Source organism: Corvus hawaiiensis, chromosome 5 (genome assembly GCF_020740725.1).
Source record: "Corvus hawaiiensis isolate bCorHaw1 chromosome 5, bCorHaw1.pri.cur, whole genome shotgun sequence".
In the NCBI taxonomy this organism is placed as follows: domain Eukaryota; kingdom Metazoa; phylum Chordata; class Aves; order Passeriformes; family Corvidae; genus Corvus; species Corvus hawaiiensis.
In genome coordinates, this window is record NC_063217.1 from 73,769,592 (window position 1) to 73,793,530 (window position 23,939).

General features: G+C 44.5%; 1 protein-coding gene across 3 annotated transcripts in view; it reads right to left on the reverse strand.

Annotated features, from left to right (window-relative positions):
- LOC125326132 (ankyrin-2-like) overlaps window positions 1-21,564 on the reverse strand; it is a 277,846-nt gene extending 256,282 nt beyond the window's left edge. Inside the window, exon 1 of one of the 3 annotated variants that reach the window (XM_048304010.1) lies at window positions 21,468-21,564. In XM_048304010.1, coding sequence (XP_048159967.1) covers window positions 21,468-21,539 — 72 coding nt within the window. In that variant the 5' untranslated portion in view covers window positions 21,540-21,564. Of the gene's footprint in view, window positions 1-349; window positions 453-14,500; window positions 14,525-21,467 lie in introns of those variants that run through there. The other 2 variants (XM_048304015.1, XM_048304014.1) reach the window with 2 other exon arrangements.
- Between the last annotated feature and the right edge of the window lie 2,375 nt (window positions 21,565-23,939).

Below are 23,939 nucleotides of genomic sequence, written 5' to 3' on the forward strand. Positions count from 1 at the left end.
GCAAGAACACCTGTGCCTACCAACCCCACACGGCTATGAGATGGCATAGAAAATTCTCTCTGCACCCAGCAACAAGAATGGGGGCTCCTACCCGATCCCTTCATCTGCCTGACGCGTTACTTTGGCAGAAGGAAGACTTCCTGCTTCTGCTGGAAAAAATAAATTTCTATTATCCCTGCCAGTTACTTACATTTTAATAATTCCTTACACAGGACAAGCTCCGCAGTTGCCATTGGCAAATACCAACGGGAAAAAGAAAAACCACAAAACCCCACCACCCAAGCCACAGCCACGAAACACGACACCCGTGCACGGGCTCCCGGATGGACAGGGACCCCGGGTAACTTACTGACGGGCGTATTCCTTCCTCAGCGCCGGCTTCCCGCAAGCCGCCAGCCACAGCGCCGGTGCTGCCGCAAGCCGCGGGCGCTGCCAGCCGCCCCCCGCCTGTGACAGCGCCGAGCAGGGAGCCCTCCCTCTCCCCTCCCTCCTCTCCCGGTATGTCCAAGCTTGCTCACGCCAGATCTGGAACACGAGCAAACAGGACGGCACGGAGCCCGCTGCTGCCCCCGCCGGGCGGTGGGGACAGGCGGGACCCCCGCCCACTCGCGGACAGCGGCGGGGCGGAGGCTCCCAGCCCGCCGTGACACCCGTGGAGGCGGCCTCGGCCCCGCACCGCCCCTCTGCCGGTTCCCCCTCTGTAATGCGCGTCCGTAGCGGGGAGGGAGGAACCTGCGTGGGCACCCTCCAGGCTCGGCTCTCACGAGGGGCGGATAGAGGAACCACAGCCTCTGACAGACTACGCGCACACACCGCTGTGTTTCGTGCCGCCACTCCCCTCTTCCCCCAGCAACGGACAGAGGGTACCTCTGGGACAGAGGCTGGCGAGTTATGGATAAGCCAAGCACAGGAGCTGTGCTGGGAGCCGGGAAAAGGGGGAAACTAAGCAAAGCAGCTGCTTCCAAACAGCTTTGCTGAGCCACGACGAGGCCAGCAAATGCTGCTAGTTTTGTCTAGAGACGCCTAATTTTGCTTTACTGCTGCATTATGATATACTTCTAAGACTACAGCTATGCTAAAATAATCATGGAATCACAGAACAGCTTGGGTTGGAAGGGATCTTACAGATTATCTCCTTCCAACCCCCCTGCCATGGGCAAGGACACCTGCCACTAGACTAGGTTTCCCCAAGCCCTATCCAACCTGGCCTTGGACACTTCCAGGGACGAGGCAGCCACAGTTTCTCTGGACGACCTGGTCCTTCTCTGGCCCCAATCAGGGCCTCACCACCCTCACAGCCAAGAATTTCTTCCTCATATCCAATCTAACCCTGCCCTCTACATGGTCACTCCATGCCCTTATGACAAGTCTCTCTCCAGCTCTCTCGGAGCCCACTGAGGTACTGGAAGGTCTCCCCAGAGCATTCTCTTCTCCAGGCTGAAATGACCTGTTTGAGGTACAAAGCTGGAGTGAGAAATTAAGTATTAGCCAGTACTCCAAGGAACATCCAAAGGCAAAACCCTGGAAGAGGAGAGGCTAAGAGAACGAGGGATAGAAGGAAAGGCATGTCATGGGACAGGGCTGGCAGAGAGAAAACAGCATGTCACCACCTCCAGTGAGACACAGCACAACACAGACCCCTGGTTCAACAGCTCCACATCACTTTGCTCCACATGCTGGCTCATGTGGTCTGAGGAGACGTTCACCTGCATGGGCTGTGCAAAGCACAGAACACAGTGGCACTCAGAAAATACCATCTGGTTCAAAGATGACAGGTAACATCTCATTCTTCTTCTATGGCACCATCACTTTGGCATAGAATGGACAAAGTGTGGTGCTTTGCAAATTTTAGAGTTTCCTCAGTGCAACAACAGGAACTTACAGTAAAGGGCACCGAGTATTTTCCACAGCTGTGCACTTTTCCAAAAAAACCCTCAACAATTAAGCATACAAAATCTTGTAGTGCAAGCACATGGACATTGAAGCCAGAATTGTTTCAGCCACATAAGGTTTGATAAATTTAGTAAGAAAATATTAACCCACACATCAAGAAGAAACACAAAATACCCTCTGGTGTGCTGCAAAAATCAGGAGATTAGAGCAAGGGTTAAAGGGAACAGGAAGTATGAAGAAATGCAAAAATAGAAAGATGCTGTACACATTAGCTCTTGTCAATGCTGACCGGAACCAACACTGACAAAGACCTAACAGCTCTCAATACTGCCATTAAAACTGTAAATGAGGTTTAAAAAAAATAAGAATCTAACCTATCTTAACAGATCTCTTTCTGTACATACCCTCCCCCCTCCAAATTAATTACGTTATGCTTCCACATCACTGACATAAAATGACTATGTGACCTACAACATCATTCTGAGACCAAAGCAAGCTCTGGTACTGTGTGTGCAGCCTGATGAGGCAGGACAATCTGAATCCTGCAGCACAAAACATGCACCAAGTGCAACATGAAGAAGTCAGGAATAAAGAAAGCTAGGAAATTGCTGTACTGAAATATGTGGCATGAAACATTCATTTATTTTTCCCCATTCCTCCTTCTCTCATTTTCCAGATACATCTAAGTTGTTTCATTCATAGCAAATGGAATCAATAATGCTTTTAGCTCCAAGTGCATAAAGAGTTCAGCATAATACTGCACCCACTTCCAATCTAACCCCTTCTGGAATTACACAGGAACAAATCCCAAATGTAAAAGAAATTCTGAAGCAGGCCCAGCACAGCCATAGAAGAGGGTTTTTTAATAAGTAAATACACATATAAACATGTGCACAGGAGCTTTGGGAAGATAGGGAAAACAGCAGTATTTCAATGCTGCTTAGTGAATTGGGTGTCAAAGCAGCTCTTAGGGGGAGCAGGTCATTTCACTAATTAAAGCTGTTCTTCCATGTTTCATTTCCTGACATTTGAGCAGTCCGGTTGCCTTGCCGTAGGCAGAATGGAACATGCCACTGAGCTCAAGCCAAAGGCTGATCACTTGTGACTCAGCTCAAATTAAAATACACAAATAAAAAGCTAAACCGACAGGTTACTATCCAAAGATGCATCCGTATCCACTGAGCTTCAGAATGTCTTGCCCAACATGGAGTTAAATTACCTTTCTCACATCACAACTTAACAAAAAGAAGTGACCAAAACAACCTCCCATCAACCAGCAGAACAAGTAGTTTTCTCCTGCTAGGAATGTTTCAATGGTTTCACCATTAAATACATTTTCTGCACAGTAACAGGCTACTAAAGAAAAAGAAAAACATTCTCTCCAGCATCAATCCCTTCAGAACTAAGCTGATAAAGGCCAGATGTGAGGAGAGCCCTTCATGCGCTGTCTCCTAAACCACTAAAGGAAGGACAATCATCACCTTCCGGGCAGAGCAAGCCACAGAGCAGCAGTTGCCAAATGCAATTAGCCCAGGCCTACAGAACAGCTTTGGACTACTGGAGATCAGAGCCTCATGTGTTTCAAAGGCAACGTGGTTGGTTTGGGATTTTTGAAGTTCCATTCTCCATGACAGTTACTTCATGAAGGTAACAGCAACAGATCCCTCCCAAACGGAACTGCTCCTGAAGGGATGGATCAGAAATTTTATAGAAGCAGATCCATATTCTTCCCAGGGGAGTCTCCACCTGCAGAGAGGGCAGGATAATATCTACTCACATATTCAGGTCTCCACCTTATCTATCCACCACTAACCCCAAACCAAATCCCACAGAGCCATTTGACCAAGCAATGGGAAAAGCAAAGAAAAGCAAAGAAAAAGGATGGTGCTTCCAAAACCTAGGGGTTTTAAATGGAAACCCATCAGGAGATCTCACATGGCCAAATTAGCGAGCAAAGGATGCTGAGGAGTAATTTTTTTGCTTCAAAGGGTAGCTTCAAACAATTGTTCTACATTCTTTCCATTTTTCTTCACTGTTGTTTGCCTTCCCTTTCCTTCCCCTCAAAGCCTTACTGGTAAGAGAATCTAACTTCATTTGCAGAGTTGGCAAAAGGAAGTTCTCTGGTATTTTTTCATTTCCAGCATTATGTCTTCCTAATTAAATTTCTATGCATCTCTGTTCAGTGTTAGGGCCACAAGCTAAGGAGGGTGTCTCCTGCAGTTCAGCCACCAGCATGAGCCAAACTAAGGCTTTTTCCAAGCTCACAGCAGGAACAAACAGCTTTCCAACAATCCTAACAATTCCCTGGGGAGCTGGAACCACAACAGGTAGCTTCCATCAGCATTCCCAGAGATGATCACACTGTAATCCTTACACAAGCGCAGATCCACAGGCTGGATCTACTCTACAGTATCCAGCAAAACTCAGATTCCAATTTTTCCCCCCAGGACAAACTGTAGTCTTATCACATCAATTCATCCTACAGCCTGTGGAAATCAGAGCTACAACATTCACTCACTGAGATAAAAAGAAATTGCTATAAAGCACAAACTTGGAAAAATCACATTTTTGCTAATTGAGTCCAACTCTTCCTCAGGCTTTCACCTACCCCCAAGGGATGCTTACTATCTTCTGGGATTAAACTCACTCCAGAAGCCTTTGGAGTGTGCCAAGAGTTACTTACCCTTACACATAGGCCATTCCCAAACCAAATTTATTAAGAATACTTTTCCCACTGCACCTGAAGGCTGGCTGGGAGACTGTGTGTGAAGGAAAATGAGCAGAGCCTGAAGAGCAAGATGCTGGCAGGAGGCAGTGTGAACAGGGAGGATTTTTATAGTGTCTCCTTTTTTCACTTGAAAACAAAAAGAGTTCTCAGTATTGAGATCCACCCCCTTAGCCTACAGATGAATCTGTACTTTGAAACAAAAGCTTCTTGTTAAACAGCAACAATTAAAAACAAAAACACCCCTAGCACACTATATATTTTAATGGAACCGTCCTTGATGTGCAATATGAAGGCAGATTCGTTTCCTGTCAGCCTGACTCAGTCTAATGGACTCGGAGGCTGCAGTTTTTCCACTCCTCTTAATGACTTGTTGCAATGGAGATGAGTGCTCTGTGTACAGCAATGCCATCTTCTGGCACAGTTCCTGTGAGAAAGGCCGCTTGCTGAATACCACTAAAAGAAAGCTCCTGTTTTGGGAAAACAGAAACTCAAGACTCCACAATAAATCTTGAATATTTCCCCTCTCCACTGCACTTGCTGTTGGGCTCTAATTGTTCAAGGGTGTAGAGAGAAGCAGTGGGAACACACACAGTGTGCTGCTGTAGGAGCAAACTCGCTCAAGTGTCTCCTAAAGGCGTGCCAAGTACAGCACTGAGAGTGAGCATTTACAAGCTGAAGACAGGGATGAGTTCAAAGCCCACGGATGGAGGAGTCTGGCAGGAAGGGCAAGTAGTTACCCAGAGCCGACTTTGCATATCCCTGGGAAAATCAGCAAACATTTCACACATCTGACTTATTTACTTTTTGTATCCCCAGACAGAGAATCAATATTAAGCAACAGCAAAGATTGAAAACACGTGCTATTTACATGGAGGAAATAAACACGGGCTGGCAATTCATAACTTCCTCACCATTCTCACTTGGCCTATGGAGGTGTAGCAGGACAGGCTTAGGATAAAGATATCTCACTAAACCCAACACCTCTGCTCTTTTTTTCCTCCCAAAAAATTTGCAAGGTTCATGCTACGAATATGTACTGAGAGAACAGATTTTAGACTGAGATAATCAGATCTCAAGCAGCTCTAGTCTGAAAAAATACCTGAGAAGAAACAACACTGTGGAATTCCTATCAACTCTGTCATTTGATACCATAAGACCTCCCTGGGAATCAGATACACTGCAGGGGTGCTAACCTGGCAGTCTCAGCCAAAACAGCCCATGCTCTGCTGCTTCTAAGATGCCCCCACCGGTAAGATGATGACCAGCTAGTTGCACTTGATTCCTTTTTCTCTCTGACATTTTCATTCTGCAACTCATCCCAAGATGTCAAAAAAATACTTTGCAACACCCATAAAAGCACAATTTCATTTTCTCCCCACCAGTGAAAGAATAATTAAAGGAATTGGGTTTTGTGACTGAAATCAGCCACTCTGGTTCTCAGATATTTGCTCATTAAAAAAAGCATGCCCTTCACATACTTATTAAATAAAAGAAGAGCATATCTTAAATGTTTATGCTTTCATGTATCAGAAAGATATTTTGGGCTGTAATTTCTCAACAGTCGGACAAAGCTGAAAGTATTCTGCTTTCATTTCCAATTGCTTTGATGCCTTCCATTGTTTTTTCTTTGCTTCCTTCCCACTCTCAGTTTTGTTTACCTCTTCTCTCTCCCATCTGTCTTTCAATTCCCATTAAAAGTGACCCTCCCCAACTTCCCTGTACAAAAGTTATCCTCTTTTGGTTTTGCTATTGCTCTTAGTTAAGCGCAGTTTTTACAGAGGGCCCCCTCTGTGAAGAGTATTGCCTTCCTCAATACTTGTAATTTACCTCTTAACAAATGGTTTGTACAAAAAAAGCAACAAGAAAACATTTATTTTAGGAAAAGGTTTACCAGTTACTTTTTAAAGAAGAATTTCACAGCTTTTGGACTTGAAAGAAGATATGTGACAAATACCACCAAAAGAGTTTCAGAGCACTTCAAGTCCTAGCTTGTTTTCTTTTGCTGGTGAACAAGTTAACTGGCTGTCACATGAAAGGTGTCATTTTTTTAAAACCATAACCTTTCAACCTGAATTTCCCCTGCTGATGCTCACAAAAGCCAGGTTTGTTTTAGTATCAGTTTTAAGGAACAGCTGCTTTGGCAAACCAGACTGTCTGAATCCATCAGCATCTTGGCCTGGCACGACTCAAGGCTGTGCCCCGACAAAAACACCTTCCAATCTACACTGCTAAAGCATTAGAAGGAAATGAGAGGAAGAAATGCAGCTTTGCAGCCATCAGAATTGCTCTAGGAGACGCCTGAATTATTTGAACATTAAAGTTGCAAGATGAGTCACGTTTTAAGAAAATGTGTATGGGAAATGTCTGTCTGAAATTAATTCTTAGGCAGCTAATAAAGAGAACTCCAAGTAAACTGCTTCCCAAAATAAGTGTCTAGATACTCTTATTCCCATAGATTCCCATTAGACCAAGGTCAAGAGTTACAGATATGCTCCATCCTCTCAACAATTCTTACTGGTTAATAATAATTTTCTATCAGAAATTTTATGTCTCATCTTTCACAATTTTGAATATTTCCAGAGGAAAATGCTTTGATCAAGCCCTACACTGACATTTTGGCTGAAAGAAGGGAGGATGCATGTATGGAGGCCTGGCCTACAGTTCAAGGGCATTTTTCAAAAACTGTTTTGATTTATCTGGTAAACCATTCTATAAAAAACAGCCAGGCAGGCACTTCCAAGAAAAGAGTATTACTGGAAATCTCTTTGGTTAAATAGAACTTACCCTCTGGACACATCTACATAACAACCACGAGCACTGGCCCAACAAATAGAACAAACAAGCAACCGCAGTCACTCAAAACACGAGGCTGAAGAGCTGACACAGCCAGGTTTGGGTTTACGGCCCTTTCAGCCAAGCATCCTGTTTGTTTCTTCCTCTGTGGGGGAGATCAGTCATTCAAAATAATATTGCTTGAGACTTGCTGCCCAAACACTCCATCACTGCCTAATTTTGCTTTTTAAGAGTATTTCAGTGTTGAAGTTTTGCAATCATCGAGCAATACAGCGAATACCACAGTTATGTCTAGCAAATACACAAAAGCTGTACAATCAGCAGTGCTCCCAACAGGGAAACTGATACGAAAAAGGTGCTACTGACATTTTGGAAGCTGCATATTCATTTTTCTTACAAAGCTACAAACTATTAGCTTAAAGCTACTCCAATATATCAGTTATTTATGCATTAATATATATGACACCAGGATGGAAAGATCATTTTTTTAATCTTACCCTTCCATCTCACCAGCAGCACCTTGAAGTTAACCACGCTTCCAATACCATTGTACCTGCAAGCAGCTGATAATCCAGCAAGGCAATTCCAGAGGTGAGGATACAAACCATCATGCCTGGGTGCAGATGTTTCAAAGCAAAAGCTACATCCTTCCCTCAGCTCTAGCAATTTTCCTCTCTGTGAGCAAACAGCAGTGTGTCTGACAAGTTTTTGCAGAGAGATGTGAAATCAAGATCTGGTCTCCAATAGGTGCAAATCCAACCTCTCACAAGAGGAACAAGTATCAACAATGAAGATCATGTTGCTAATTTCAAGATCTCACTATCTGAGAGGTCTTGTCATACAGGTTTAATAGGTCCAACCTTTGCTAGCTCTGGCAAACCTACAGTAAACAACGACTTCCAATACCCAACATATGAAAAAGCTTAGGAAATACAAACCAAATTGAATTAAAAAGTACTTAGGGCCAAATGTAATAATTCTGTAGATCAGTGGCTGAACACAGTGGGTTTTTTCCTACTGAGTTCTCTCTTCAGAGACTGCCCAACTACACAAACTAGGCAATCTTGCACATGTGCCTACAGGGTTCTTCAACCAGTGCAGATGTTTAACTACAGGCCTTCCTTTGCAAGGGCATTTAAAAACCCTTAAGGCACGGAGGACAGTGTGATACACAAACACTTTGTACACTGGATATCTGAAATGTGTATGCTGTTCAAATATTTGGTTAGTTGGATGACTTTTTTTCTAAAGTTCTTGCATCTGGGTAAACACAAGCATTTCCCATGTCTACTGGTGTCCAAATTCCTCATGAGCAATCCCAACAATGTAAATTTGGAGTCGGAAGTGAAATATTTGTCTTGTCAACTAACATACACCAGCAACCCCTTTTCAATAGTGTTTGTGTCTGGCAGCACAGCCGAACACTGGGCTCTGATGGCAACACCAAGACTGGTGGTTTGTTTGGGGGTTTCTTTAATAGTTGTGGGGTTTTTTTTCCCCATATTCAGAGTAACACCAACTGGTCTTTAATCCCTGCAGTTTCAAAATGAAGTAAACCAAAACACAAGGCAACTCCGTGGAGCTTACATTTGGGACCACAGCTGATGTAGCTGCTGTTCCACACTGTGTTTCAGAGCTGCTCTGACACTGTCTTCTTTGGAGGAGTAGCTCAATGCCAGCTGAGCAGAGCACTTGCCAGGTAAAGCAGGATTACTGAATGTTCCTTCCTCAAGAAGGCGAGACACGAGTGCTCATGGCAGGGAATCATGATTGATGACAACTCATCTCAAAAACCTGATACAGACTTCTTAATTTTTTTTTTTAACTGACATAGATGCTGATCTGCCCTTTTAAAACTTCCTTGTGTTCTATCTCCTATTGTGGGTGATACAAATCAAAAGCTGCCTAAATCAAGACAAAAGTAACTTCACCTGTGACCTGCAACATTTCATTTCGACTTAGAAAATAGAATAGTCCCATCTTTCCTGCTTCCTTGTTTCCAACTGTTTCTGGCCACCAGTGTAAAATTTTCACATCAGTTTTCCAGCTTCCCATAGAATAACTCATCAGTCTAAGGACTGGTGTAATGTAAGCAGCACACATCTAGATGCCACACTGCTTTCGCTTTTGCCAAAATATCATCCTTAACGAGACGTTTAGTTACAAGCAAGAGATACAATTACATTTGCACAGGTTTTCCATCCACAGGAGGTATAGAAAACCAACACAAAATGCCAAGTGCAGATCCTTGGCCAGTAGAAGAAAAGGATTTCTCCAAATGTGTACTATTTCTATATGCATGTTTATGTTCCTCTAGATTTGATATTTACATCGCATGAATTATATAAATTACACACTAAATGGGCTCTGAGTGAAATACATAGTCATTAACATAATTAAAAATGCAATGGAAGTGTTACCTTTTATAGTCATTTTGTGGCTTCCACTGGATCTTAAGGGTAAAATAGTCAATGTCTCAGCTGTCATAATCTATGTTACCATGGTAAGTGTTCTGCCATACATCATTCCATCTGCCTACAAACAGGGACCAAAAATACATATTTGTGTCATCTCTAAAGGAGAAGATTTATTTTTATTTTTCACTCCTATATCAAAGAAAACACATTTATATTGGTAACTGCATTTAGGTCAGGGTTATTTTATGACAACTACAGTCAATATGCCAATTACAGATCTCAAGAGTTTAAGAAACATTCTAGAAACCACCCATTTATAGTAAGAAATTTTTACTGTCTTTGATTTCTCAATACTTACTTTTCCTGCTCTAATCCTTTCAGTTTCCTACAATATGAAAATATCTCTTTAGAACGTACCTTAAGCCAGCATTTTCCTATTTTTTTCTTCCAGATGAGTGTGTCATAATGTGCTGGAATGTGCCATTTCACCGGAAAAGTCAGTCTAGAGGGTTCACTGCAATTTCTTTATGAAGTATATGATACATATGCTGCCCAGTAGATCTTTAAAAACATATATTGCCACAGCAAAAGAACAGACATCATGTAAACCTTCAATTATCTTTCAACAAAAAGCAGCGTTCTCTTTGGAATAAGACTTGATATAACCTTTTTTACAACACTGTACATTCTACAAGTGAGCAACTGTGTCAAGTACAAAATAATTTCTTTTGGGAATTGTTAAACAAAGATAGTACATATTCTGCAACAATGAGCCACTGTGCACTTACAGATTAATTCTTCAGGTTGCATGTACAAGCCTTAGAAACTCCATTTAAAAATCCATCTGAATTAAAAATCGAGACAAAATGGGTATTGCTACACTATTATCTCTCCAACCTCTTACACACATTCAGTTTACATCAAGATGTGTGTTGCAACATTAGCTCACTTATTCTAAATAATCATTGGCAGTGCATTCCAGAAGTAGAACTTAACTACAAAGTATTAAAAACCTGTCCTTCATGCAGACCTGAAGTTCGCCGCCCTTCAGTGAAAATGGATTTTGTTACTTTCGCAGAAACAACACAGACTAAATAAGGGATTTGAAGCTGAAACTAAGGTGACCAACTCCCTGAAATCTTTGTTGAATAGCAGCAGGACTGGGCAGATAATTGCTTTATGCTCTGGGGTTGGTTTGTCATAGCAACAGTATTGGAGCAAGCTGGAGGGTTCACTAGGAGCTTGTTTTTACAAAACATGGCATTTCTAGGATTTCAAATTGAAAGATCATAATTAGGATCACAGTCATCATGATATTCCATTACTCATTTCAAAAAAAACCCCACAATGATGTTGCTCAGCAATTTTCCCTGACTGAAATGCATCTCTAATCTGCAAAACCTTGATGAAAAGGAAAAAAGAAGTCACAGATGCAATACAGCCATACTTCGAGGGGAAAATGTTACAGGGGAGAGAGGAGCATGCTGCACTTATACACCCCATAAAGTTCAGTGCCAAAGCTCCCACAGGCACTACTCAAATTAAAGCTCCATGGGACAGCAGCAGTACAGGTTGGCTCTCTCCTCATCTTCCAAATTGCCTCAAAGGACAGATTCTCCAGGAGGTTTAAATAACTTTTTCCCTTAGCAGAACACAAAAAGGTGAGCAACTGCCCTTCAAACATGTGGGAGGCAGCTCCAGGTAAAGGTCTAGGTCTGGGTGCACCCCTCCAAAATGGGCACAGCAAAAAGCAGGCTGACAGGTGCAGAGAATACCAAACTATGTTTAGTTGCAGCAAAGGCTGTGTCAGGTCACATTACAAATAACCAGAGCTTTCTTCCACCCCCAGCACTGCTCTTGGAGATGCCAAGGTTTGCCCCTCACCTCTGCACTGAATCATCAGCAATCTGGTGTTTTTAAAAACACTGTTGCAAAGGAGACCCCAGTTTTGTCAAGTGAAGAAAGAGTTGCATCAAGGGAGCAGCAACAGCTTAGTTCAAACACGAGTGCCAAGACCAGAATCAACTAAAACACCTGCCAGGAGCAGTGTTAGGCTAGGGGATAAGAGGTTATCATTCATTAGCCCATGCTGAGTATGTAATTGATTAAGTAATTTCATATTATAAAAATAGAGCATCAATTGATTTTCTGCAGTGCCTGCACCTTGTACCAAATCTCACCACCACCTCCAAAACCTGTCACGTAGAATGCTTTGATATAGATTTCATACACATTTGCTTTACTAAATATAGACTCTCTTCTTTGAGCTGAACAAACAGAAGGGGAACTGGCAGCCACTGGAGCCAAAAGGAGTTTTGCAGAGGTGATTTTACTTCCAAATATTTATACCCAACTCTTCTGGCTCCCTACTTGCTCTGACTTACCCACCTGTCATTTTGAGACCCATAAGGCTTGCTCCTTGGTCATTTTAGTGCCACAGAAACTTAAGATCGTCTGCTCTTCTCACTCTCTTTTTTTAAATTAATAAATAATTTCCTCCAATTGCATCCTTGCAACTTCATCATTCCCATAAAAGCATTACTAAAAATCAAGTTTATTGTTTGCGACTTTTGGTTGCTTCAGCAAGTGACCCATTTGGATGGTTAATATAAAGCAAAGGTTTGCTGAATATGAAATTCCCCCTCTATTGGTGAGGCAACACACATAACAGCTTGCTATTCCTGTAACAGGAATGAGATGAGTGCTCAAATAGCAGGAATCTGGGCTCCTTCTCCAAAGACCTTCCTAAGCCATGTTGACTGTTTGCAAACAAATACACAAGAAATCTGTCAGCTCAAAATAGGCCATTGTGAAACTTTCAGCCACAAATTTGCACATTGCTTATGCAAGGCTTGGACCCAGCAGGTAGGAAGTCTATTATCCATTGCTTTCAGCACACTGTGACCCTTGGGAACAGCCTGTTCTTGCTCTCAGTAAAGCCTGAAGAAGGTTGTGCTGACACTCGCTTGGCATGGGGGGGTAAAAATAGGACTGCAATGGCATCTTTTCATCAATTATTGTCATCTGACAAACCATGTGTGCTCTTGGTCCCTGCTAAAAGAACCCTTGTTAGAAAAATTCAAACCAGATCCAGGAGTGTCAGCTTTATTTTCTGGTTTTCAGGTATAGCCCAACAGTGTCCATACCAAAGCAGCTTAAAATTGTTTGGAACATCCTCCTTGTCAAATACCAGCCAGCCAGGAGAGAGCAGAGAATGCACAGCAAGACAACAAAGGACCCAGCAGGGATCCCAGGTAGAGCATTTCCAGTGCAAGCCTCTGCCCGTGATAGAAATAGCCTCATTAAAGGGCAGGTTCAGATACAAGAAGCTATTTATAGGCAATCTAAGACTAAATGATTAGTAACATGCTCTGGATCTAAAAATTCCCAAAGTTTACAGTGTTACAAGAGCTGTACATGCAGCATGTGATGCCCCTGAGTGCTACGCTGGGCGAATCCACGGGCTTTGGCTTCTGTGCACCGACCAGCTGCTGTTCCCGGCAGGAACTAAAACCGTCTTGAACCGAGGCCAGGCTATTCACATCCAGCCTGAGCAAGCTCGAGTTCCCAGAAAGCTCCTGTGCCGCCACGAGAGTTCTGCTCCTACCCAAGCCTTGCCCCTTCCCCTGCCAGCTCCCACCACCCACGCTGGGCACACATCAGAGGGAAGGGCAGCCTCCATCGCCCAGTGCCGCTGGAGCCCAACGAGCATTCCTGAGTGCAGCAGCAGCTGAGGGTCACGGGTCACCAAGTACTGGCAGCCATCCCACACCCAGAACAGGGGGGAAAGCTAGATTTTAGAAAGATAAAACAACAAACAAAAACGTCTCTGAGTACACTCAAAGAGCCTACAAAGGATACTTCAGAAGGGTTCTGCTCGTGGGATCCAAGAGCCACTTACGAGCTTAGATCACATACCAAACACTCCACAATTAATCACAAAGTCTATTTTTTTCCTCTTGGAGCTGCATATGTGGGAGTGCGTTCGGGGAGAGGGGGTGTTTGTGCTGGTTTTAACCCAAAGATTTTGGGTACAAGCTATTTGTGATGGTGCAGAGGAGCTGTAAAATGCAAACTGCCCTCAGTTTGCTATTTTCTGAATATACAGATACATAAATAATCTAGAATTACATTTCCCCCCCCCCCCCTTAAGAATAAAAGGAACCACAACATTTAGAAACACTGCAGAAGATGAATGAGGTCTGGACACCCTCCATCTTTTCAGAGGTAAGCTCATAAAACAACACTTCACCATCTGACCTAACATAAACGACAAGGGTATTTACAGCACTGTGTCACTCCTTCAAACCCAGCCAGCCTGGATGCCGGAAACACATTCCCATCCATCAGATGCCTGTAAGCATCCCCTGAGATTCAAATTCTCTAACAGGACTTCTAACTTACACCAAGACCTCTCAACTCCTGGAAGATTGACAGGACTTGAGGTTGCACACCATTTCCTCACCTAAATCTGTGCCTCACACAAATCCCACATGCTGGTCACGGCACAGTCTTCTTTCTACCCCAGAAACATCACCTTCAAACACCCAGAGCATCTTAATAAATAACGCTCAAATGAAGCAAGGGATGTATTTCTTAAAGCTTCTCACCAGTTTTCAGCAAGCACAACTTTAATGCTAAAGGCAACACATAAGTTGTGGGAACTCACCTTGGCCATAAGCAGTCAAAGCAGCCTTCAAAGAGAACCCCTGGGAGAGAGAGGTCAGCAGTTTCATCTCCTGGAGCTGTACCGTTGTTTGCACCAGCAAAACTAAACTCAAAGAGTTAACATGGCAAACACCCAATATGTTGTGCAGGGGGATGTTGCTGAATGAATCCTTGTTGCATAAACAAAGATTCCTTTAATATAGGAAGTCTGAACTGGCCCGTGATTTATTGTGCTCCTACTTCTCTTGAGGATCAGTCAAGTTCGGCAGATAAATCAAAATGCTTCAAGACCAGACAGCCAAAGCAAACAAAAAAGATACAATAAAATAAATAACCAAATTACATAAGTAGAGACAACAAATAATATTGCTGTAACCCATTTTCTGTCCAGGGTTACTCCTGACACTTGTAGTGAACGAGGTGGAGCTTTTGGCTCTGAAGCTCTTACATAGAAATTGTATCAGATTGCTTCAGTCAGATGCACACTTGCAAAGCTCTAGATACCTGTGCATCAACAATGGATGCACGATACAGCCTACTTTTCCCACCAGAGTTCATCAATCTCCAGCAGGTAATGAACAGCAATTTCTAGCTCACTCCCCCTTCCCTAAATGCTTTTATTTTTTGAATACAGTTACAACTTGAAGTCTGCATCCTGCTGGATACCACAGTTGTTTCTATGTTCCCAGATGACTCACCATCCCAGTAAGGACAATCAGGCACTTCAGAAAGAAGGATAAAAGGGAAAGAAAGGACAGCCATCAGAACAGAACATATTGTGTTTTCCCCACTCCGTTAATCAATTCCTTATTAACACTTAACCAAAAGGCTTCTACAACCCATTTCCCAGTCAGTGTTTATAGATAGAGAACACCCCTTGTGGTTTCTGAGGTGGCCTCACACAGCAGGTCACCCCAAAATAAATCCTAAAGCCCTCTACAAAGACAACTTTGCAATAAATACTTCATAATAAGACTTAAATACAGACACAGTATGTTCATCGTACAGTAGGACTGCAAAAAGCCCTACTGTAACTTCAAAAAGGTCTCACCTCAACAGGCAACAAAGCTACAGATATTAAGACCAACAAGCTGCGTTTCCAGCAGACATATATAGTGATCAGCATGGAAAACCTCACAAAGGGTTTTGGACAGTGTGGGCATTTTCGTATGTTTTCAAACTTTTTACCTACTAAGACAAAGCATGACTCCTTCAATAGTAACAGCTTAATGAGCAAATCCTCTAGGGCAGGAAGTGGGTAGGCGCTGCTTTTTATCAAAGCAACCTGTGCTATTTGTTTCCTCTCCCATCTCCGTGCACCCCAACCAGAAGAAGCAGCTGCAGCCTCACTACAGTGCCCACAGAATGGCGAGCAGCTCTTACCCTGCATGACATAGCGAGCAACCCCTCAAAGCCATGGCGGCCAGCCCTCTGCCCCACACCCACACACAAAATGGCGGCCAGCCCTCTGCCCCACACCCACACACAAAATGGCGGCCAGCCCTCTGCCCCACACCCACACACAAAATGGCGGCCAGCCCTCTGCCCCACACCCACACACAAAATGGCGGCCAGCCCTCTGCCCCACACCCACACACAAAATGGCGGCCAGCCCTCTGCCCCACACCCACACACAAAATGGCGGCCAGCCCTCTGCCCCACACCCACACACAAAATGGCGGCCAGCCCTCTGCCCCACACCCACACACAAAATGGCGGCCAGCCCTCTGCCCCACACCCACACACAAAATAGCGGCCAGGCCCTGAGGCAAGGGCCATCCCCAACTGGGATTTGTTCTAAGAAACCACAAGGTTTGGTCTATAAAGTACAAAATCTGAAAAATCACCAGCCAAAAGTCAGCCTTCAACAACTTTATCAAGTATAAATCTTGTAAGGGAGGGAACAACACCAGGGGAAAAGTAAAGGAAAAAAGGAAAAAGGTAGGGAAAGAGAAAAGGTAGGAAAAGGAAAAAGAAAGGAACAATAAAAATAAGAAAAAACTGAAAGAAGTCAATTTTTTAATAGAAAACCACACACACAAAACAACAGAAAGAAAAAAAACATACAAACAACCCAACAATCAAACCCTCTACTTTTCCCCCGGGGTATAATCCATACCGAACTGGATGCCTACAAACAAACTCCACATCACAGCATCCCTCAAACAGAAATACAGTAGAACTGACACACAAATCAGCACCAAATTACAATCCTCACTTCAACCTGCTTCTTAAGTATTTCAAATAAAAATAAACATTAAAAACCAGAGCAAGCCCCTACCTACGTCTCCCAGGAGCAACCCCACAGTCCGACTGAGACAGCACCTCCTCCTCCTGGAGCCTTCTACCCGCAGGTGCTGCAAAAATGTGTAATAAGCCCCTGCCCAATTAGCACCAGCTGGTGTAATTAACACAGTCCCTTTGAGACATAGGAACCCATCAATTTCTCCTTTTATAAGCTCCAGAGTGAGTAACAGTAATTGCAGGACCTTGTGTTACCCTTCCCACCTGGGCTGGCTACTCTGATATGGCAAAAACATCAGAACGCCTGAAACCACTTACTAAACTAACTTAGTCTGCAAACACGTTTAATGCCCACCTGGAACCTGCTTTTCTTTCTCCCCTTTTGATTTTGCATTTCCAAACATTTTTATCAAACCAACAAAAGACCTAATTGCAATACGAATTGAAAACTTTTAATTCTTCCCTTCCACAGTAGGTTACAACTGGTAGCTAGCACAAAAGGGGGTTTTCATGGAAGTAGTAAATCTTCACATGCCTTAATTATATTAGTTTATAACTACTCAGTGCTTGATTTTGAACCCAAATGACACTGTAGCAAAGTAATTTTTATACGCTATCTCAACACACATAGTCATTTACATGCTTACTGTTATTACTTTTTCCTACATTAGGCTGCATCTATTATGCAGCAGGTTGATTATGTTTTATATTTCGTCATTTCAATTCATTGGGAAGACATTTTCCAGCACCCTTTTCCCTTTGATATGGCAGACAGAGTTCAGTGGAATAGAAATGTTCGGTTTGATGGATGTTGGCTTCACCCTGCGCCGTGACACCTAAGAGAGTGCTTCACTACGCTGATTTTTCAAGCCATTCTAGTTCCCAACAAATTACTTCTAATTCTTTATGGTAGGAGAAGGTAAAATCAAAAATAAGCTTAAATCAAATTAAAGTTCAAAGAAACCTTGAAAATGTGGATTTCAAACAAACCTAATTTTTGAAATTATGGAACTAGAATCAGCACCAGCAAAGATGTGGAGGCAAACCACATGCTGTCCAAAGCAAAGACAGGCTGGGAGAGACATCAGCCTAAATCACCCATGAAAGAGAAGCTTAAAATATCCGCAAGTATTGTCAACTGTTAGTAGGGGACAAAGTACATCCTGCAGTAGGGAAAAACCTGGGCAGTGGATTAAAAAAGGCAGGAGCAAAGCACAAGAGTAGCATATGAACAGTCACAGTGGCATGAACAACCTCTAAGAGTGCAGTGGGATACAAGCTTTCAGGAAAAAAGTATCAAAGAGAGTATAAAAGAGGCAAAATTCAGTACAGTTACAGAGAAACTCCTTGAGAAAAGAAAATAAGAAAACTGGTTCCTCCAGTCCCACACCAATTGAGGGGTCCCTGGAAGAGATTTTTGTCAAGTTCTAGGAGCAGACCTCATACTGACTAACACACATCTATGAAGAGCTCATATAAGATGACAGGCTGGAAAACTTTGATTTGAGGATTTGAGATTAATTGGATGGATTGGTAATACAGGGCCCTTTTGCCACACGAACAACCCTGGAGAAGCAGAATGCAAGGAACTCTGTTCTGCATCTTCCCACATCCACACCAGCATTCTTCCTCTGAACGCCATGGTGTTCTTGCTGCAGTTTTAGTTCTTAGTCCAAACCTTGAGTTTGGAATCCCCAAAATATCCCTGTCCTTTTGGATTTACAAATACCTCCAACCATATTTTAGGAAGACAAAAAAAAAAAACCTGGAATAGGAAAAGAAGGACATCCAGACATCATTTTACAGACAGCTGTCTTACTGAAAGAAAATTAAATGGAATAAAGGGATTTAAGGGGGATAAATAAGGCACAACAACAGGACAATAACAATTACCATGTGAGTGCTGTACATTGCTCAATGATAAGGAACTTTACCTGAGATAACTTAAATCTCTGGAAGACACTTCTGCATACTTTCTCTCCATATCAGATAATGGATTAGGATCTTCAGTTTATTCCTGCACACTCACAGGTGCAGTGGGAGAACAGTACCCAAGTGTTACTGTGTTCCCATGCAAGACACTATTGGGTTTGCGAATTTTATTAAAGTTGATATATTTTTTATTGTGAGAAGCGTTTAAATTTCCTTTTGACAAGTGTGGCATTGACAACTAAAAGGAAAAACAGTGGAAATAACTCATTTGACTACTGCTGAGAGAAACAACCTCCATCCTGTTCCAAATATAAGGGTTTGATTGGTGTAATTTACAACAGCTTGGTCTTCTATTTGGTACATCCTTAAGCTTTATATAACAAATGTCACTGGTATCTTGACTGCAGTACCTTAAGCCCAACTTAAATTTAACAACACAGGTGTTTCAGGTAAAATACAGTTCTTGCTAAAACAGGTTCACAGACGTAAACATTATCCTCAGTCCTGCAAGCACCCCAAATACCTATTTCGAATAAAGGACACATTTAAAGATCTCTTAGATGAACCGAAAGACATAGTAAAAACTCCACAAATACCAGTTTGTTTCAAACAGCTTTTTCAGTGAGTCTTGCTCAGTCCAGGCTGCAAGCCAGTACTAACCTCAAGGATCTCCCAAAGGCACCCATGTAACGGGAATTCAGCATGTTGCCAATATCAGTTTTCATTCAGCATTATCACAACAAGTGCAATTTGATAACAAAAGTCAGTACAACACTTTCAGACAGACATGTCCACTTCCCTTTTGTTCGTACTCTTCTCCCCTCCTAAAGACGCAAGAAATGCTTGGTAAAGTGGGAGGCTGGTAGTGATTTATAGGAAAAGATTGACTTCTGCCAGTGTTGTGTTCTTTGCCTTGGTCAGGAGAGGCTTTGGGAATTTATTCACGGAGTGTCCCACTCCTGTGAAGGTCACCCAACAAGCTGTGTGTATGATGTTTTATTGAAGGACAGCAAAAATGTAAATAAATAAATAAATAAATACCAGACGCTACCCAGCCATAGTTCAGAGAAACATGACCGATGAGTCATTCCTCTCTAAATGCAATTAAAAATAATTCTAAATACGGAGTGGACAAAATGCAGAGGAAGACAGTAAAACAACCGTAGTAGTCAATTTTTTAATGAGTAATTTCTGCCTACTAATTCAGGATACTCGTTTCTTCCTCCTGTAAAATGAATAACCCCGTGAGAAGTCAATTCAGAACGCTCTGGAGAACGCAGCAGTCCTGCTGGATGTGCAGCAATAAATAATTGCTAACCTTGTGTTTCGCAGCTGCTGAGGAGCAAACTGAGGGTCTGAAGCAAGCAAGATCATGGAAAAGGAGCTCTCTTCAAACGACTTGGTCACTGCTTGGAAGGACACTGCTTACCTAGTCTCAGTAAGCACACAGACTAAGTTAGGGGCAAAGAGAAGCCAGTTTCAATGAGGATCCCCCTCACCCCCAACTCTTTCCTCTGCTACCTGGAACTTCTTTTCCATCCTCAACACTTCTCACCTGTCCTGCTGATCACACCTACTACAGGTTGCAATAAACTGGAGAGATCCCTGCTGGTCATTCACCCTCCTAAAACCAGACTTCAGGACTAAAATCACTTTTTCTTCTGGCTTCCAGCAGGGAAGGGAGCAGGAAGTGCCAAAATACTTGGGTCGAAGGGGCAGTTGTTCTTGTGCCATTTGCAGCCGGAGTCATCAGCAAACCCACACAAAGGCCTTTTTGCTGGAGCTGCCCAGCTCAAACTTCCGGCATGTAGAGGACTGACAAGTTTAAATATTGCCCCAAACTCTCAGACGTCTGTCCCAACTCCAGACCCCCAAGATTTCCTCATCAAGGCTACCACCAGTGAAAATAGAAGGGAGGGGGGGGAAAGAGTAGGATAGGATTTATATTTGGATTTATGTTTGAGTACATACACACTACACTAATCTGATTACTCACTGGGAATCCTCCTTTACAACAGCTTTTCCTTTATTAACCTTATTTTCTTTATTAATAACCGCCATAACATTACAGCCTCAGCAGGAGCATGCAAACTGAACACACTGGCACCGCGTCCCTCCATTTCTGCCTCTCCCATTTTCAAGAGGCACCAAGTGCTCATGGAACGAACCCCACAGACACCCAGCAGCAGCTCGGCCTCCCCGACGCCGCCAGGTCAAGAACGTCAAACAACTCCTGCGACCAACTTGCCCATTCCAAATGTAAATTAATGCAGCAGCCTCCGCAAAGAACGGAGCTCCCTCCTTGCGCGGGGAGAGATGCGGGCGGAAGAGCGTTGCATGCAGCAGGAGCGGGAGCAGCCTCTCGGAAATTGCTGCATTAGGTTAATTAAGATTTTATTCATGCCTTCGGAGCCGCGCTGCCACGGCGGTGATGCAGCACGACACGCACCGCGCTGCACCACTGTGAAGTTACACATGGGTGCCTGCGCTCCCCTCTGCGTGTGACCGTGCGGGCACACCTGCGCAGGTGCTGCCTGCAATGGTTCTGGGATAGGGATGGGATTTGTGGTTTTGTTACGGAAAGTGGGTTTTTATTGAATAGAACAGAAACCATCCCTCGCTCCACCATCCACCTGCCCACCTCCGATCCACCTGCCGATGCATGCACTTGCGGGCCGCTCGCGTCCCGGTCTCCCGCGCCCCTCCGCATCCCGCGGGCTCCGTCCCTCCCCTCCCCGCTCCGCTCGGGGGATGCCGCGGGCCGCCCCCCGCCCCTGCCGGGGAGCACCCACCTGGCGAAGGCGCGGCGGGCCGGCAGGGGGCGAGGGGCCGCCTCCCGGCGCGGGGGGCGCGGGCGAAGCCATCTTCGGCTCCTTCCCGCCGCCGCCCGCCTCCTCTCAGCCCCCCGCGGCCGCCACCATGCCGGGGACCCGCGGGTGACCTTCGCGGGGCGGCCGCTGCGGCGCGGGGCGGCGGGTGGGTGGGGGTGCGGGGGGTGCGGGAGGCAGCGGCCGCGCTCCCGATGGATGAGCTCACGGACACATCGGCGGCTGCCGGCGGGCGGCGCGGGCGGAGGACCCGCCTCGTCCCCCCCCCGCCACACACACCCCCCCCCGGTACACCCCACCCGCGATCACACCCCCGCACACACAGACACAGCTCCTGCACATCTGCCCGCCACCCTTCCACACACGCCCCACGCGTGCTGAACGCGCGGGGGCTTTTGTTTTAAGTGACAGCGTAGTGTTGAACCTTCCCCCTTCGGCTCCAAGTGTCAAAATACAGGGATAAACCCGCGGCTCAGGGTTGTAGAGAAACGCGGGTATCCGCAGCTGTGATTGTCTTCATATCCCACCCTCTGCTCACAGGGCTTTAAATCCCCGAGCGCCTTTTGGGCATTATCTGGTAGGATAATGAATGAGGGAGAATTCTTCCCTGCTGCCTACATTGATATATTTTAAGGCCGGGGGAACCCTATAATCAGAGAGCCTATCTCCCACATACGACAAGAATTTCTGCGAATACAATTTCCCTGGAAAACAAACCCCAAACAGCTGGTAAAGCTACAATATACACATCAGGAAACCGATTTAAAATAACAAAGTTACGATAAATTCATTCCATCCCTAGGCAAGTGGTTCCAATAACTAATGACACTAATTTATCTCCAAATTTCAACCATGGGAGCTCACTACACCCTTGCCTCCCTTCCTGCCCAAGGAAACCTTCGCTCATTCACATTTAAATGTGGCACCATGTCACAGATCCTCACCAAAATCCCTGTCTCCGTAACAGAGCAATCTGCTATTAAAACAAATGATGCCCTTATTCAGCAGAGAATGAATGTGCTGCTTCACTCAAGTTCCTTTCCAAAAATAGTTTGTTCTTTAGCACGAGGTGTTGGAAAGCTGTTAATCAACGTTTATTCCCCTGCAGAAGTCGTAAAGATGCCCTGTCCCAGTCTGTGTCAGCGCATCAGCCTTCCTGCATCCCAGTGCCATCCGCTAAAACTAGCCCTGGGAAGCACACACTGCAAAGTCGCCATGATTTCCAGTGCATTAGGGAGATGCTAAATTTACTCCAACCTGCTAATTAATTTAACAACTACTTAGTCGCGTAAGCATCGGGATTTAGCCAATACCTTTAAGCCCCACCTCCAGCTCCCTGTCCCTACATCCATTCCCTGCTGATGCATTGGCAGCCTTTCGTAACACCTGGCATGTCTTTTGCCAAACAAGAGCCACCGGCTGTGTGAAGGGAAAGCACCGGTATTCCTCACTTATGGAACACTGCAGGTGCAGAGGACATTTTTCCAGATCCATATAAAAGAAAGGTTTCACCTGCTTGCCTTTCTTCTATTACCACTCTCCATCTCCTGGGACATTCAGGAGGAACATGTGTCCAAGTGACCTCTGTCACACAAGGGCACATCTCAGATCCTGCCACAATGCCTTGCGCACAACCAACAGGTTTATTCCTGGGAAGTACCAGCACATCTCCACCCTGCTTCAGGCTGGCAAGCGAGCTCAGGAACTCCAGGGCCACAGACAGAATGGATGGATCTGGATGACGAGGAAGCCTGAGAAGTAATAACAGCTGGTAATCGGTGATGGGAATCGGAGACTTTGTTATTGAGAAGGGTGGAGCAGACGGAGTTAGTGGAAAACCAAGTCCCAGGAGAGAGGAAAGCCGTATTCTGGCCACGACCACATGTCCTGCATTTAAAGATTTTATTGGAGGGTGTCTCCCAGGGAAGCTTGGAACACTGTTCCTGCTCACAGTCAGAACTAGGTTTCCCTTCTGGTTTCTTCCAAATCCATTTTACCGCTTACTTCCAAAATAATCAGGCTTTTTTGCTCCTTTCTTATCTCCCAAACCTTTGCCAGGTAAAGGGCTTTCCGCACCTGGGCACTCAAGTACAACCCATTCCAAGAATAGAGCTGCTGGAGAAGAAATCAAGGACATAATGAAATTCCCAAGATTTCCTAGAAAGTTAATCTAATGGGGAGAGGCTCCCACCATTTCCAGCATAACCCTCTTTTCCACCACTGCTCTGGCTTAGTGTTCTCACATCAGAGGTACAAAAGCGGGCCAAAGGCGAGAGGAAGATGCCTGGTAGGAAAAAAACCGGCTCCAGTTCTGAATGGCCTCAGCAAGGACAGATGATCCCCTCTCCTGTCCCCACCAAGGCTCCTTGAATGCCATGTTTCCAAGGCAGGCTCCTTAGCTTTGGCTTCAGCCACAGCTCCGTGCCAGCAGGAGCT